The following is a 13,308-nucleotide window of genomic DNA, read 5'->3' as shown; positions in this document are numbered from 1 at the left end:
GACACCTTCGTTAGACTCCGATGTACAACTGCCAGTGCTCTCTTCAGCTTTGAAACGTGGAGCTCCCTCACTTTACTCATCTAATGTCTGCTACTGTGCATGCTTCCAAGCACACCCAGCCTACATCCATTGCAGAATATAACTGGCTCGAAGGATGTTCTAATTTCACTCTGTTTTCCAAGAATGGCTTAGACAATTAGCCATCAGGCCCTAGAAGAGAAAAGGCCATCTGTGCTGGAAGGAATCCCTGCACCCCAGAGACTGACTAACTGCTGCTTTGGCACGAAACATTGTTCGGAATGTTGCCACCTTTTCAGACTGAAGGTCTACATTGTTTGTTCTTGAGATTGTGGATGCATCCAGAATATCACCTTCTCTGCATCAGACCCTTCTTTCCAACTTGTGGTTGCAACTCTCCAATCTTCATACCTGTCCCCCATATTAACACCTGTCATCAAGATGGACCCAGGCTGTTTCACCACTACCGACCTCTGTGCAGACTATTTACGTCTTCTGACTGTTACCACTGTTTGGGCCTGTAACTCTACTCACGTCTCAGGGTAACATTGAACAGCGCATTCCGGGGGAGGTCCGAGTGCACCGGACGGAATTGTTAGGATGTCAGACCTACCAAAATACACGGTCATGGCTGGCGATATCACAGGGTAGGAGTTAGCATGAGCTGGAACACCCTGTGCGGTGTGGGTTTCAAGCTCATCTTTGGAGCTGGGAAATGTGGATGTCCATGAGGGTTTTTGCATACTCTCCAAAACATTGGCAGCAGCATTTGAAGCTTTTGGTTTGGGTGTGTGGGTGAAAGGTCAGTTCTCAGCATAAAGACCCCGCCCCCTCCAAGATCCCACCGCCTCATGCCTCCTAAAAGCAGGGGGCGTAAATTTCCACCTCTTCCACATAACCTGCCCATATGAGTCCCCACCTACTCTCACACAGTGAAATTTATGTGAAAGTTAGCAGGCCTGTGATTAAGATAGTTATTGTGTATTTGCCTGATCTAATCTTTAATATAATAGGTGCCGAAAGCTAAGAGTTATTCATTTAAATCCCTCAGTATCTAGTGTTTCTAAGATACAAGGTGTATAGAGCAATATATATTATTATTGGCATACAATGATGCCAATATTGCTCCCATTGCTAATTCATATTGTCCTATGCCGTCACAGAGGTTGTGAGCCCTGTGGTAAGGTGCATTCAACCTACACTAATTCAACACCGAAGGGTTAGGGGGAACGCTGTACAAACTCCCATGGAAGCATCTGCCATGGCTTTATTCCTACCTACTTACTTTGCGATGCTATTCCGGCTCATTGCCATGTCGCTACATCTGTCATCTCAGTGAAACCTTTTGCGAAAATTTCAATTCACTCACCTGCTTTCGCTCCAGCAGCAAGTTTAATTTGGACAACAATCACCAGATACATAGTAGATTTCTAGTAATTGACTGTACTGAAGAATTCCAAGGAGATTTCGCAAAAATCCTACATGGGACTAGCCAACAATAAGAATTGTTGGGCAACCCACAACAGACATAAATAGGTAAGAAGTTTATTTTACGAAGATTATGAAATTCCAATAATTAACTAGAACATCTCCAGCGCACAAACTGCTGTTTGCATGGCTCTGCATAACTGTCTGATTGTCCAGAGTACACATTTCAAATGTTGCTATTGCAGATCGCAATTTTCAACATTACATAAATTGGTGCTTTAAAACATGTTTGGGAAACGGAAACATAAGCTGCGAACATTATTGGAACGAGAAGAGAATCTATTTTGTCGCTGCACTGTACTCTTTAGTAAGAACACTTCCAATTCTGGCACCTTGTGCTAGCTGCTTTTATGCATTTCTCCTCTCTATTCCTCCTAAAATCCAAACGGCTGAGAACATTTTAAGGTGGTCCTCCTGATGACTCCACATATATCCAAAATTTAAAGTTGTCAGTGTGAGGAGTAGACAGGTGAGATAATTCAGAAATGAGAATTGACGCCTTGAACATGAGAATAGCTGGCAACCAGTGAAAGAAAGTATCCATTCCTTTTTAATCTCCAGTGATAATATGCAGCATTTATTAAAAGGAGGCTGATTCCTTATTTACTTACATAAAAAAATTAGCTTGTTTAAAATAGGCAACTTACTGTTTCTAGGTCACAACTCTTGATTTTCAAATCGGTTTAGTAGATCTAAAGCACAGTTTAAGAGTTCTTAGATACATTTACTCTAATAAGCAAAAACTGCATGTTAGTACTGACCAGATGGAATCGTGAGTAACCAACCCGCTCTTCTCTTGACTGAGACACAAGCACCTCATGGTCCACTCATTATAAAATCTATCATAACTTTCATCGAATGCTCAAGCTGCTAGGTATTACTGTAAAGGATCTTTATTGGAATGAACATGGGAGGAGCAACCTATAGCAAATATGTCTGTCGAGGAACACAAACTCACGTTCATCTCGTAATTCTCTACTACCCAACAACAATACAGTGCCGCGCACGGTCACCCACATACAGAGGAAGTGCAAGAAAAGCCTTGTGTCTGAGCTTAATGTGTTAAGAGCGAGCTTACTCCCCCGTCTGTCGGATACATGCCTGTACATTCCCTGTAGTCACTGGAAAGGCAGACTATTTTTGGCTCTCATTACGTTTGCTACCCTCAACAATCAATTCACTGACATTGTCTTAAGAGCCCCATAATGCACATCTGCTTCCAACACGGGATTTGCAATGTAGATGAGATCTGCATGTTGCTAATAATGGGAAAATGGCAGCTGCCCCCCCCTGTCATCGTCTCCTAGCAACCGACAAGCAGGCCAGCTTACCTTCTCTGCGTCTTGCTCGAAGAGCCGTAGTTGGAAACACTGATCCAGCTTCAGCTTGCGCACGTGCCACATCTGATGCAAATGCTGCCGCGTGGAGTGCAGTTTATCCAAAAGGCTGGTGATCTTTGGCACCAGACTCTGGAAGTCCGTACTTCCGGGGATGCAGTTCCTACCAGAGAAGCCATCACCACACCGGATACACTGTAACAGCCTCTGGCCTTCACGGTCCAGCTCCTCCACAGGAGCCTTGAGCACCTTCTTTTTCAGCTGCGTGTGTTCATCGATAAGCCTACGTGAGCCCTCCACGTCCACTGGAAACTCTTTCCTGGCCAACATCTCCTGAAGATCTTCCAATCTGGATAACAGATGGATGGCGCTGTTGAAGAACTCCTCCAGCGCCACCCGCAGGTCGATCCATTCGTCGTGGTTGTAGTCCAAGGACCCCTCAAATTCATCCGTCAGTTGAGAAGGATCCACCAGCTTTGAAAGGCCTTCGACGGACACCATACTGGTCTAAATACAAATAAAAGGCCACAAAAGAAATTTATTTAGAAGCTCAAGGATGAAATCACGCAAAGGAACACAACTGGTAAACATGCAAGAGCAAAAAAACTGTCATATTCCACCCACGAGGTCAACCCAAAGCAAATACTCAAACTTTTCCCTTAAATAGGCATATGCTAATGATCACAATACATATTTCATCACTGGTCGCTGTCTGCATTAGAATACGCATCTTACTGAGATCTTGATCAATGGTCACCACATTGCAATGATATGCTCTTTTTTTCTCTAGCAGAGCATAAGGTCAGGCTGCGGCATGAAAAGGCTCTTGGTAGTGCTCACGGGTTAATGATAGTACCCAGCCTGCAAACCCTGCAGCAATATTTCACTGTCAGATATTAATGGCTAGCAGGACAGTCACTAAAGATCAATTAATGACTGCATTTGTTTTCATGGGTAAAAATATGCTCCTGTAGAGAATACAGTGACTTTTATTTCTCCTTTCCCGTCTTAACCAGCATCTGACATTAATTTCGCCAAAAACTAGGCATGACGTACCATGTTTTTCCCAATCTGGGTTTCAAAAGACAGCAGAATTGTTAAATTAAAGCAATACATGACCTCTTTCTGAAACACACCAGAACCTAACAGAAGGTTGTTTTGTTTACATTCTGTCCTCATTTTCATAGTGCCTCTGTTTTGTGTAGTGACCACAAGAGGCGGGTGAGTCACAGAACGCTCAAGCCAGATACCTTGCTCTGGCTCAGCTCGAGATCATCTTGGACCCTTAAGCACAAAACGAGCCAAGCCTTCAAATGGCTTCTACCCGCCCGGAACCCATGCCTATACCTCATTGTTCAATCGTGCTCTCCAACTCCCCAGATATCCTTCTAGTAAGGGTCTGCCCAGCTCTGCACCACCATGGTCTTTATACAGATGGGAAGAGAGTGAGGAGCTGTGCAGCCCGTCTGAACGCTGCTCACTGTTCAGGTGTCATTCAAAATACAAAAAGCTTGCTTACTGCGACCTTTGTCATGAAAGTCTGGTGGCTGAGCTGGGCAGTGTGACACCTGTGATCAATCTTTACTTCTTCAACTCACTTGAGGAAATTGTGCGAGCCTAGTCAATTTTATTTTACAGTGCTTCATTTTCCTTCATCACGAACGACAGCACCTTTAAATACATGACCTCAGGATATGTATAGTGTAGACATATTTCTCTATTGTACATAGTTTAGACTACATTGTTGTTCCATCTTTATTGCAATATTGGAATGTTGAGAGCTTCATTGAAGACTGGCAAAGATCCACTGCTCTCGCTTTTCTCTTTACCCTTCATCTCCAAAATATATGGATTGGGAGGGTAAAGCTGAAGGCAGAGGCCATGCATAAGAACACACTGAGCCTTCACCCTTTCCTCCTCCCTTAGCTCAGTGTAACTGGGGCTTCAGAAGGAGGGAGGGGTAAATGTTACTCAGCTCCTGGGTCCGCCTGGCTTGGTTGAACTACAAAAAAATAAGTTTACCCAAGGCGGGGAGAACCAGGAACAGATTTCTGCGAGGTTGCTTTCACAGCTCTTGCTGTGAATGATCAACAGTTATAAGCCGTGGCCCTGCACGCTGCTGTGAACAGCTGAACATTCACTGCAAGAGCTGAGAAAAAAAGGTTTCAGAGCCGCAGGAGATTTCAACCCCCTCGGTCTCCCATGCCTTTGTTTTCTCAATTAGGACGTTCCGCTGTCCCGGGGTGGAATGTTGTAACAGGGTGATAGACTTCTGTGCTGAGCTATACCGCCCATTAAAGGCCCATCCCCTTGTTAAGGCCCTTGCGGAACACGGAATCGCAGTTCCGGATTACCAAAAAGGCAATGTAAGCACGCCCCTACGGGACCCACTCCTTTTAGGGGCCCTGCGACAACAGGTCAAAATAATATTGATTTGATCTTGACAGAAAATTACAATCATAAGCTTTCTTAAATTGTTTGGAATACATTTTTGTTTAATAACATTAATAAATGTTAATGTATAGTTTTGTGTAATAAAATTGGTTTATTAAAATTTTTGGCTGGGAAAATTAAAACTTATTAGGAGATAATTTGTGAGGGGGGCTCAAAAATGTTGATTGCCTGGGGCCTCCACAGGGTTTAAACTGGCACTGCAGGAATGGTCCTTTAATGGTCAGTGTATTTATTTATTTTTATTTTTAAAGTTTTATATAGCGCGAACAAGATCTTTGCAGATATCAGAGCGATTTACAGAAACAGTATGTAGGATAAACAAACTGTTGAAAACAGTATACTAATTGGTAGGGAGTGAGTTGCCAATAGGGTAATAATCGCACAAGAGTATGCACGCTAATAACAATCAAGAAGTAATAATATTGCACAAGAGTATGCACACTAATAACAATCAAGAAGTAATAATATTGAAGCCATGCAATGTCGACTCGAATAAGATTATAGCACCCCAGAGGGAGAGTAAACACGCTGTTGAAAACTGAATAGTAGGCAATAGTGAGTGGATTGCAGTTAGTAAGTCACTCAGGTCATAGTGTGCAGACCTAATAAACAATCTGGAAACCAAATAATAAAGCATCCGTGCAAAGATTTTGGTCCAGTAGCAGTCATAAAAGAGTCAAAACATAGATAAGCATTCGGGTAGCCGATGAAATAGGAGCCATGTACTGTGATTGTTCCAGTAACAGTAGGGTTCAGGTGAACTTCGCTATAAGGATGGCTTTTACCTCTTTCTTGAAGAGTACAGAGGAGGGGATAAGCCTAGTTTCTGGCGGGAGCGCATTCCAGATCCTGGGTGCCATTCCTGAGAAGGAGCGTTTGTATGTTTTTTCCTTCCGGAATCTACGAGGTTTCAGGAGGAGATTCTTTGTGCTTCTGTTGGACCTTGAGCCTCCTGATATAGTCAGCTTGTGAGTGAGGTAGTTGGGTGACTTGTGGTGTACGGCCGAGTGTGTCATACAGGCAATTTTCAGCTGAACTCTGGCTTCAAAAGGCAGCCAGTTTAGGGCTTTTAAGTCAGGGGATATGTGTGAGTGTTTTCTAGAACCAGTGATGAGTCTCGCGGCCGCGTTCAAGGAGGCGCGTAGGGGCGCCGTTGTTGTTAGGGGGAGCCCGCTGAGAGCCACAATTCCGTAGTCTATGCGAGGAATGACTAGGGCTTGTACAACAGTTCGGAAGTCCTTGGGTGGCAGGAAGGGTTTGAGTTTTCTCAGCGTGTTGATTTGGAAGTTGGCTCCCTTGGTTGCTTTGCTAATATGCTGCTGCATGTCGAGATTGGAGTCAAGTGTGATGCCCAGGGATTTCGCCGAGTCCACGATGGTGGGCTGGACATTTAGTGCGGTTAGATGATTGAGCCAGGTTTGGGTGATGGCCTTTTTCGCAGGAGGTGAGATCAGAAGGAACTCAGTTTTCAGAGCATTTAGTTTAAGGTGATTGTCGGCCAGCCATGCTTGGGTGTTTCTTAGTGTGGCATTCAAAAGTTTGATGTCTTCAGGTGATTGAAGCTTGAGGTAGAGCTGAGTGTCATCGGCGTACATATGAAAGTGTACATTTGATGCTTGCAGCAAGGTGGTGAGTGGTTCCATGACGAGGTTGAACAATGTGGGGGATAGGGAGGAGCCTTGTGGGACGCCTAGTGTTACGGGCACAGGCGAGGACAATGCGTTGTTGATCTTGAACTTCTGAGACCGGTTGTGCAGAAAGGAAGTGAACCATTTGAGAACAGTCCCGGATATGCCCATTCTGGTGTTCAACAGCTCCAGTAGATTCTCGTGTTTGACCGTATCAAATGCTGAGGAGAGGTCAAGGAGGATGAGGAGGCAGGACTCATTGTGATCAAGGATTTGAAGGGCGTCATCAATTATGTGTGTCATAGCCGTTTCCGTGCTATGTTTTGCTCTGAAACCTGATTGGTGCGGGTTGAGTAGGTCAAACTGCTCAATGTGTTTTGTCAGTTGGAGTTGTACGCATTTTTCTAGCAATTTGGCCAGAGTGGGGATATTGGTGATGGGTCGGTAATTGTTTAGGTCGGCCGGGTCAGCTGTGGGTTTCTTGAGTATAGGCGTGACTTGCCCTATCTTGAGGGAGTCTGGGATGAGTCCTTGTTGCAAGGAGCAGTTGATTATTTTAGTCCAGAGTGGGAGGAGCATGGGGGTGAGGGCTTTAACAGCGTTGGCAGGTAGGGGGTCTGTGAGGTGATTGGCGGGTTTCAAGGTGCCGAAAAGCTTGTGAATTGATTCTTCAGTATACGTGTCGAAGGACGTCCATGAAGCATTGTTTTTGGGTTGAGTGTTAGTTATGCCTAAGGAGCAGGAGTATCGACTTATATCGTTGAGGAGATCACTTCTTATATTGTCGGTCTTTTGCTTGAAGAAAGCAGAGAAGTCTTCACAACTTGGTGTATTCTTTGCTGAGTTGTTAGGTTGTAGAGGCTGCGTCTTTGTTTGGGTTTTGACTAACTCGAACAGTTTTCTTGGTCGATTTTTTGCTTGATCCAGCTGTTGGCTAAAGAAGACTGATTTTGAGCGTTTGATTTTCCTGAAATAAGCGTTTCTCTTACTCTTAAGCGCTCTAAGGTGCAGTGCTGATGGGTCAGATATCCACGTGCGCTCTGCCATGCGCATAGCACGTCTGTCTTCATTGAGTCTACCATCATACCATGGGTTCGAATTCTTGGTGGTGACTCTTCATTTGCAGGGGTGCGGCTTCATTGATTATTGCAGACATAGTGTCTAGGTAGAGGTCGGTCAGTGAGTGCACATCAGAGACGCCCGTCGGGGGAAGAAGGAGATTGTCTGTGTGGGCAGGCAAGGAGTTTGGGTTTAGATTTTTCATGTCCCTCTTCCAGATCTTGGTTTTGGCAGGTTGAGCCGGGTTAAGTTTGACCTTTTCGTTGATGAAGAAGGTGATGATGTGGTGGTCTGACCAATCACAGGGTTCGATTGCCTCCAGCTGGGTAGAGTCTTCTTTGGCGATGATTAGGTCAAGGATAGAGCCTTTTTCATGTGTCGGACGGTTGCAGATTTGGGTGAGGTCAAGTGCGTTGAGGAAAGTCTTAAGGCTATTCACCACAGCATCTTTCTGGTCGTTCCAATGAAGGTTGAAGTCTCCCAAGTAGATTTGATTGATCTGACGCCCGGCGTTGGTGGATATCGTGTCCATGATTGGAGAAGGTGAGGTTGTCCCTGGGTGGGTGGTAGATAACATGAAGGGAGCACACAGGTTTGGCCTCGCTAGTAATATCGAGGCAGATGAGTCCGCAGGAGGAGAGGGAGGGGGAGGGACCTTCAGTGATGGCGAGGTTGCTCCTGAAGATGCATGCAATTCCCCCGCCCGTCTTGCCATTTCTGTCGAGTCTAATAATGTGATAGTTGGAAGGGAATAGTATGTCCATAATAGGTGTGGAGGCTTCAGTTAGCCACATAGCCAGTGTAGCCTGCTACAGTGGGCTATAAAGCTATAATAAGACCCTAAGCTACATAAAGGGAGGGTTAGGGAAGGGGGTTCATGAATGATTTTAAATTCATCTTCATAAATTGTCACTTCAAACAAACAACAATACAATGATGTAAACTAATGTACTAAAGTGAAACGCTCCGCAATTATGAAGAATTAGAACATCAGAATGTTTGGTACTCCACTGCAGACAATGAAATTACTTAGGGCTAATAAGGGCTGGTATAAAACCTCTGCTGAAACCTTCCTACGTTGTTTGCCTTCTTGTTTCTCTCTTTTTTGTTCATTTAGAACATTCCACCCTCTGAGGGCAGAATGTTCTAACAGCCTTACGCTTTTGGCTATACTAGTTGTTAAAGGCCCTTTCCCTCGTTATAGGCCTGAGCCACAGGGCCTTTATCAACCAGTATAGCCCAAAGCAGAGGGCTCCAAGCCTTTAGTATACTTTTATTTTTCAAAATGTATACGTTCATGTAATGTTTACATGGCGTTTGTTGACCTAGCTACATGCCAAGTCTTTTTCTGACTTGACTTGTGCTCAGGCTTATAGAGCCAAGCCTAGCCCCTGACTTGGCTCTCCCTAATAATCTGCCGGCTCGCCCACTTCTAGTACCAACGTGCTGCCTTAGAATCCTTTCATACATGGTCTACAGATGTAAAAAACTGCTGTGCCACCTGACTCCTATGGAATGCCTTTGGGTTGGAGACCTAATGACGTGCAACACAGAGTATTGGATGCCTTCTTGATTTTTTACTAGACTCGTTCGACCTGAACATATTTCAATCTATACTAAAAGTATACCTCATCTGACCCTTGTCATGTATTTCTCCGACTATGTTTTGTTTTAAGAAAATATGACTGGACTAGAAAATGACACGATTGGAAAGTCTTCAGTGACAAAGCAACAAATGTAAATTAGAGACCAGGTTTGTGATTAATATAATCCTTGTTTCTTATCTGGCTTTTAGGATATCTCCTAAAGAAATAATTTGAGGTTCTCGATCCAGGTGTGAAGCCGATGGCTTTTCAACAAGAAAACTACCATAATAATTTGTGCCACTTTTCGAAGTGTCAATAGACTGCCCATTGAAGTTACAAAGATTTTAGAAAGCGAACTTTCCTGTGTCCTCTCGTCTTCAAAGGTAGCTCTTCTGAGCCGAGCTGATGGACACCGGAAGAGCAGTTGTGGTAAACTCTTTTTGACATTGATATTGTTTGACAACAAGGAAATAGACATTAATCAAAATCCCAATTACATACCTGTATGTAGCACAGAATATACTGCAAACACACAAGTTCAATTTTTTGTCAAGACAGGAGGCTAGCATTATCCATATTACTTTTATTAGCCACCTCTGAGCAGCAACCATAAAAAGCTTTCCATTAGAACTCAAACAGCATCATACTTTGGTCTCTCTTTCATATAAAAACTGAAGTCACAAACATTTGACTTTACTTTTCCTTAACATTCGAATTACTATTTTTTCTCACTCTGTACCTGACTGGCCTGTGCTTGGTAGCAAATAATCTCCTCTTGTTAATAGACATACATTTCTGCTCTGACACAGTTGACCGCAGAGGTCTCAATTAGCAACTCACAGGCCTTAAGAAGATAAGGTGGATTATTTGGGACATATAAAGTAGAGAGGCAAAGTAAACCGCTACAGTGACCCTTGATGTTCGAGCTCGACTGTATTCATCTAGGTAAGAGTGTTAGAAGTCCAACAATCACATGGCAGCATTCTGGCCAATGGCACAGAGACCACTGAGATCCGTGGCTGGCAAAGGAAATGGGCCATCCTCTTTGAATAGGTAACCCCCCCCCCCCACCCACCCACACGGACTGGTAACAGGACGGAGCATCATAAAGACTGCATGTGCATGTGGATAACTAGTTACTGTAGGATTTTGGCATCCATGTTGTTTAGAGTCCTGCAGCGATAGCTACTTCCTGATTTATCAGGATTTGTTCTTATCATTAGAGCATCCTATTTTCTCCAGAGATTATTCCATATAAGGGTGATCTCAGGGAATCGGAGCCTGAAACAGCAGTAGACACTGAAAAGGCATTCAAGACCATCACTTTAGACAATAATTATGCAACTCGGACACAGATCTTCTTTGGGTAATATGTGATGCAAAATTATATATTACTAGGCTGTTCACCCACAGAAGCAATAATAGTAAGAATTACCTGGCACAGCTGGCCAGCCCCAGGCAGGCCCCCTGGCTAGCAACGGAACCGTTAGCATGGCATATGTGGAGGAGTTGCAACTACCAGCGGATAGGAATAGACTGCACAAGACCCAAATTATCGCTATATGAGGAGGATTGATTGTAGTTCCGAGCCAGCTCTTAAATTGTGCTGGGTACTTTAGAGTTTTGAGGCTTGGTTGTCTTTTGGGTTTACACATGAAGAGAGATAAAACCTGTATATTTCCCTTGAAAACAGCAAAGAGCACAGCTCTGGTTTGGAAAGTGGGCTAGGAATATAAGTGCACCAACTACTTTCAACTATTTGGGATTTAGGATCCATCAAGATGCTGGTGACAAGCAGAATGGCAACTATAATAGAACTGTTACAGCTGAGGCGGCCAATGTAGTTTGGAGTTGCCTTCCACTGTTGGTGGTGGGGAGCATGGCCCTGCCAAAATAGGTAATATTACCAAGATTGCTACTTTGTTTGCAAATATATAACAGCTGCTTCCTATGATGTCCTTTAACGACCTTAACATATTTATCTTGGATATGCTGTAGGGCAGGAGATAGGAAAAGAGGAGCACTGGGAAAGCTGATTTAATATGGAGGAGGGAAACCTTGGGATACCTAACTAATTTTGAGCTGCAATGTACTGCATGTGACAGCAACATTAAAAGTATGAGATTTAGCAGGAAGTACATATATTTGAGCCACCAACATGTAAATGTTATTCTCTTTTTTGAATTTGTCATTTTTTACTTTTGGATGTGATTGTTACCTGATGTATATTAGTACTGACTGATAATGTATGTGTGGTGCACATATAACTTGTTTAAATTAGAATAATAATGATTTACTGTGGAGTCTCAGGGCGTCTTGGAAAGGGAGTCACACAAAAGGGACGAGAAGTGGGTAATAACAAGGTGGGCTGTGGAGGGGTGGCACAGCAAGGCTTGGGGTAGGAGTTCGATAAAACAGACAGTTGCAGACTGCTTTTACCTCATGATATGTAATAACTCCCCAGTCGTTTATTGAAACTCTTGGGACCATTTCCATGATCAGGGTGACTTTTTGGTACTATGACTTTAGGATCAAAGGTTGGAGGATGAGTTTCGGGGAGGGGGAGGATACATTTTAAGACCTTGACGCGGCTCTGTGCAATTTTAGAAAGATTGACAATATGAACCAACAAAACTATTTCATCCACCACATCATCAAGTTATGTATGCATTTGCTGTACTTAACTCCACATCTACTAACCTAGACTGACCTTGGGATGTAGTTGTTAGGTCGACGAGGTGGATATGATGCTTTTGTCATCGGATATGTCGAATTAATTATAATGAGCAGATATTCTTGACATACTCACTGTGTACAATGGCCCGATATCCTGTGACCATCCCTTATACAACAACATATTTTATTTGTGTTTATTTTTATATTCCTGAAGTCTATGTTGATGAGGAAAAAAACTCACAGAGGGCACCAGCGCACCTCACAATTTTACATCTCACAGTACAATAAAAAAAAAAGATTATTTGGGTTGCAAAACTGTTCAAAACACAGCTGACGAGATACAAAGAGTATTCCTGTATCACTGGATAACAATTTCAAGTAAATGGCATGCATCAAAAGTTCAAAGACATAGCACACAGTGTACATCATTCTAAGTAGGTGTTACTCTAAGAACGTGGTTAATCTCATAATGGCTCAGAACTGACTTTCAAGTGAGGCAAGGTCACTTCATCATAGAGAAGACATCATGCCTCAAGGTTTTTCTTGAACAGGTGTAATGTCAAGGAGTGCTTAAAGAGGATGACGTAGTGCAATCTAATTGAAAGTGGAAAGGAGTTAAATAACGTAGGGCCATTCCCTGAGAAGTACTAATCAGTGGAAGAACATTTTCTTATATTGTTGGATCCGTAGGTAATGTTTTCCTTTGCGAAAATACGTTGATAAACACCATGCGGTAGCCTTCAGTCCGTTTTTGTGGAATGGCTCATGCTTATGGGTTGAACTTTTTGCAGGGTGTATCCTATGCCATTGTGGACCGAAAATATCAAATAAACCTAGGAGCAATTATAACATGCTGAAGACGGGATGATAACATTTAAATAATTCCTGCGAATATTAATGCAGCCTCTGGTTATTTTAATTCCATTATATGGTGTTACAATATTATTACTACACCTTCTGTCCTAATTTACCAGTGTTCTGCTAGTGAGGCCTGTTCTCCTATAATTGTCGGTGCCAATGAATTTAAGCCTAAGCCAAAAAAACACTGCTCTTCTTCAATGA

The 13,308-nt window shown here is 43.3% G+C and overlaps 1 protein-coding gene across 6 annotated transcripts in view; it reads right to left on the bottom strand.

The window, feature by feature from the left end:
- KALRN (kalirin RhoGEF kinase) overlaps positions 1-13,308 on the bottom strand; it is a 1,626,736-nt gene that overhangs the window by 1,107,032 nt on the left and 506,396 nt on the right. For all 6 annotated transcript variants that reach the window (XM_086957084.1, XM_086957086.1, XM_086957088.1 and 3 more), the window contains exon 5: positions 2,838-3,350. In XM_086957084.1, the coding sequence (XP_086813210.1) occupies positions 2,838-3,350 (513 nt within the window). The remainder of the gene's footprint in view (positions 1-2,837; positions 3,351-13,308) is intronic.

The sequence above is a fragment of the Lissotriton vulgaris genome, chromosome 2_1 (assembly GCF_964263255.1).
Source record: "Lissotriton vulgaris chromosome 2_1, aLisVul1.2, whole genome shotgun sequence".
NCBI lineage: Eukaryota > Metazoa > Chordata > Amphibia > Caudata > Salamandridae > Lissotriton > Lissotriton vulgaris.
Note: the sequence above shows the minus strand (reverse complement) of the source record. Positions and strands in the feature narration are given on the sequence as shown.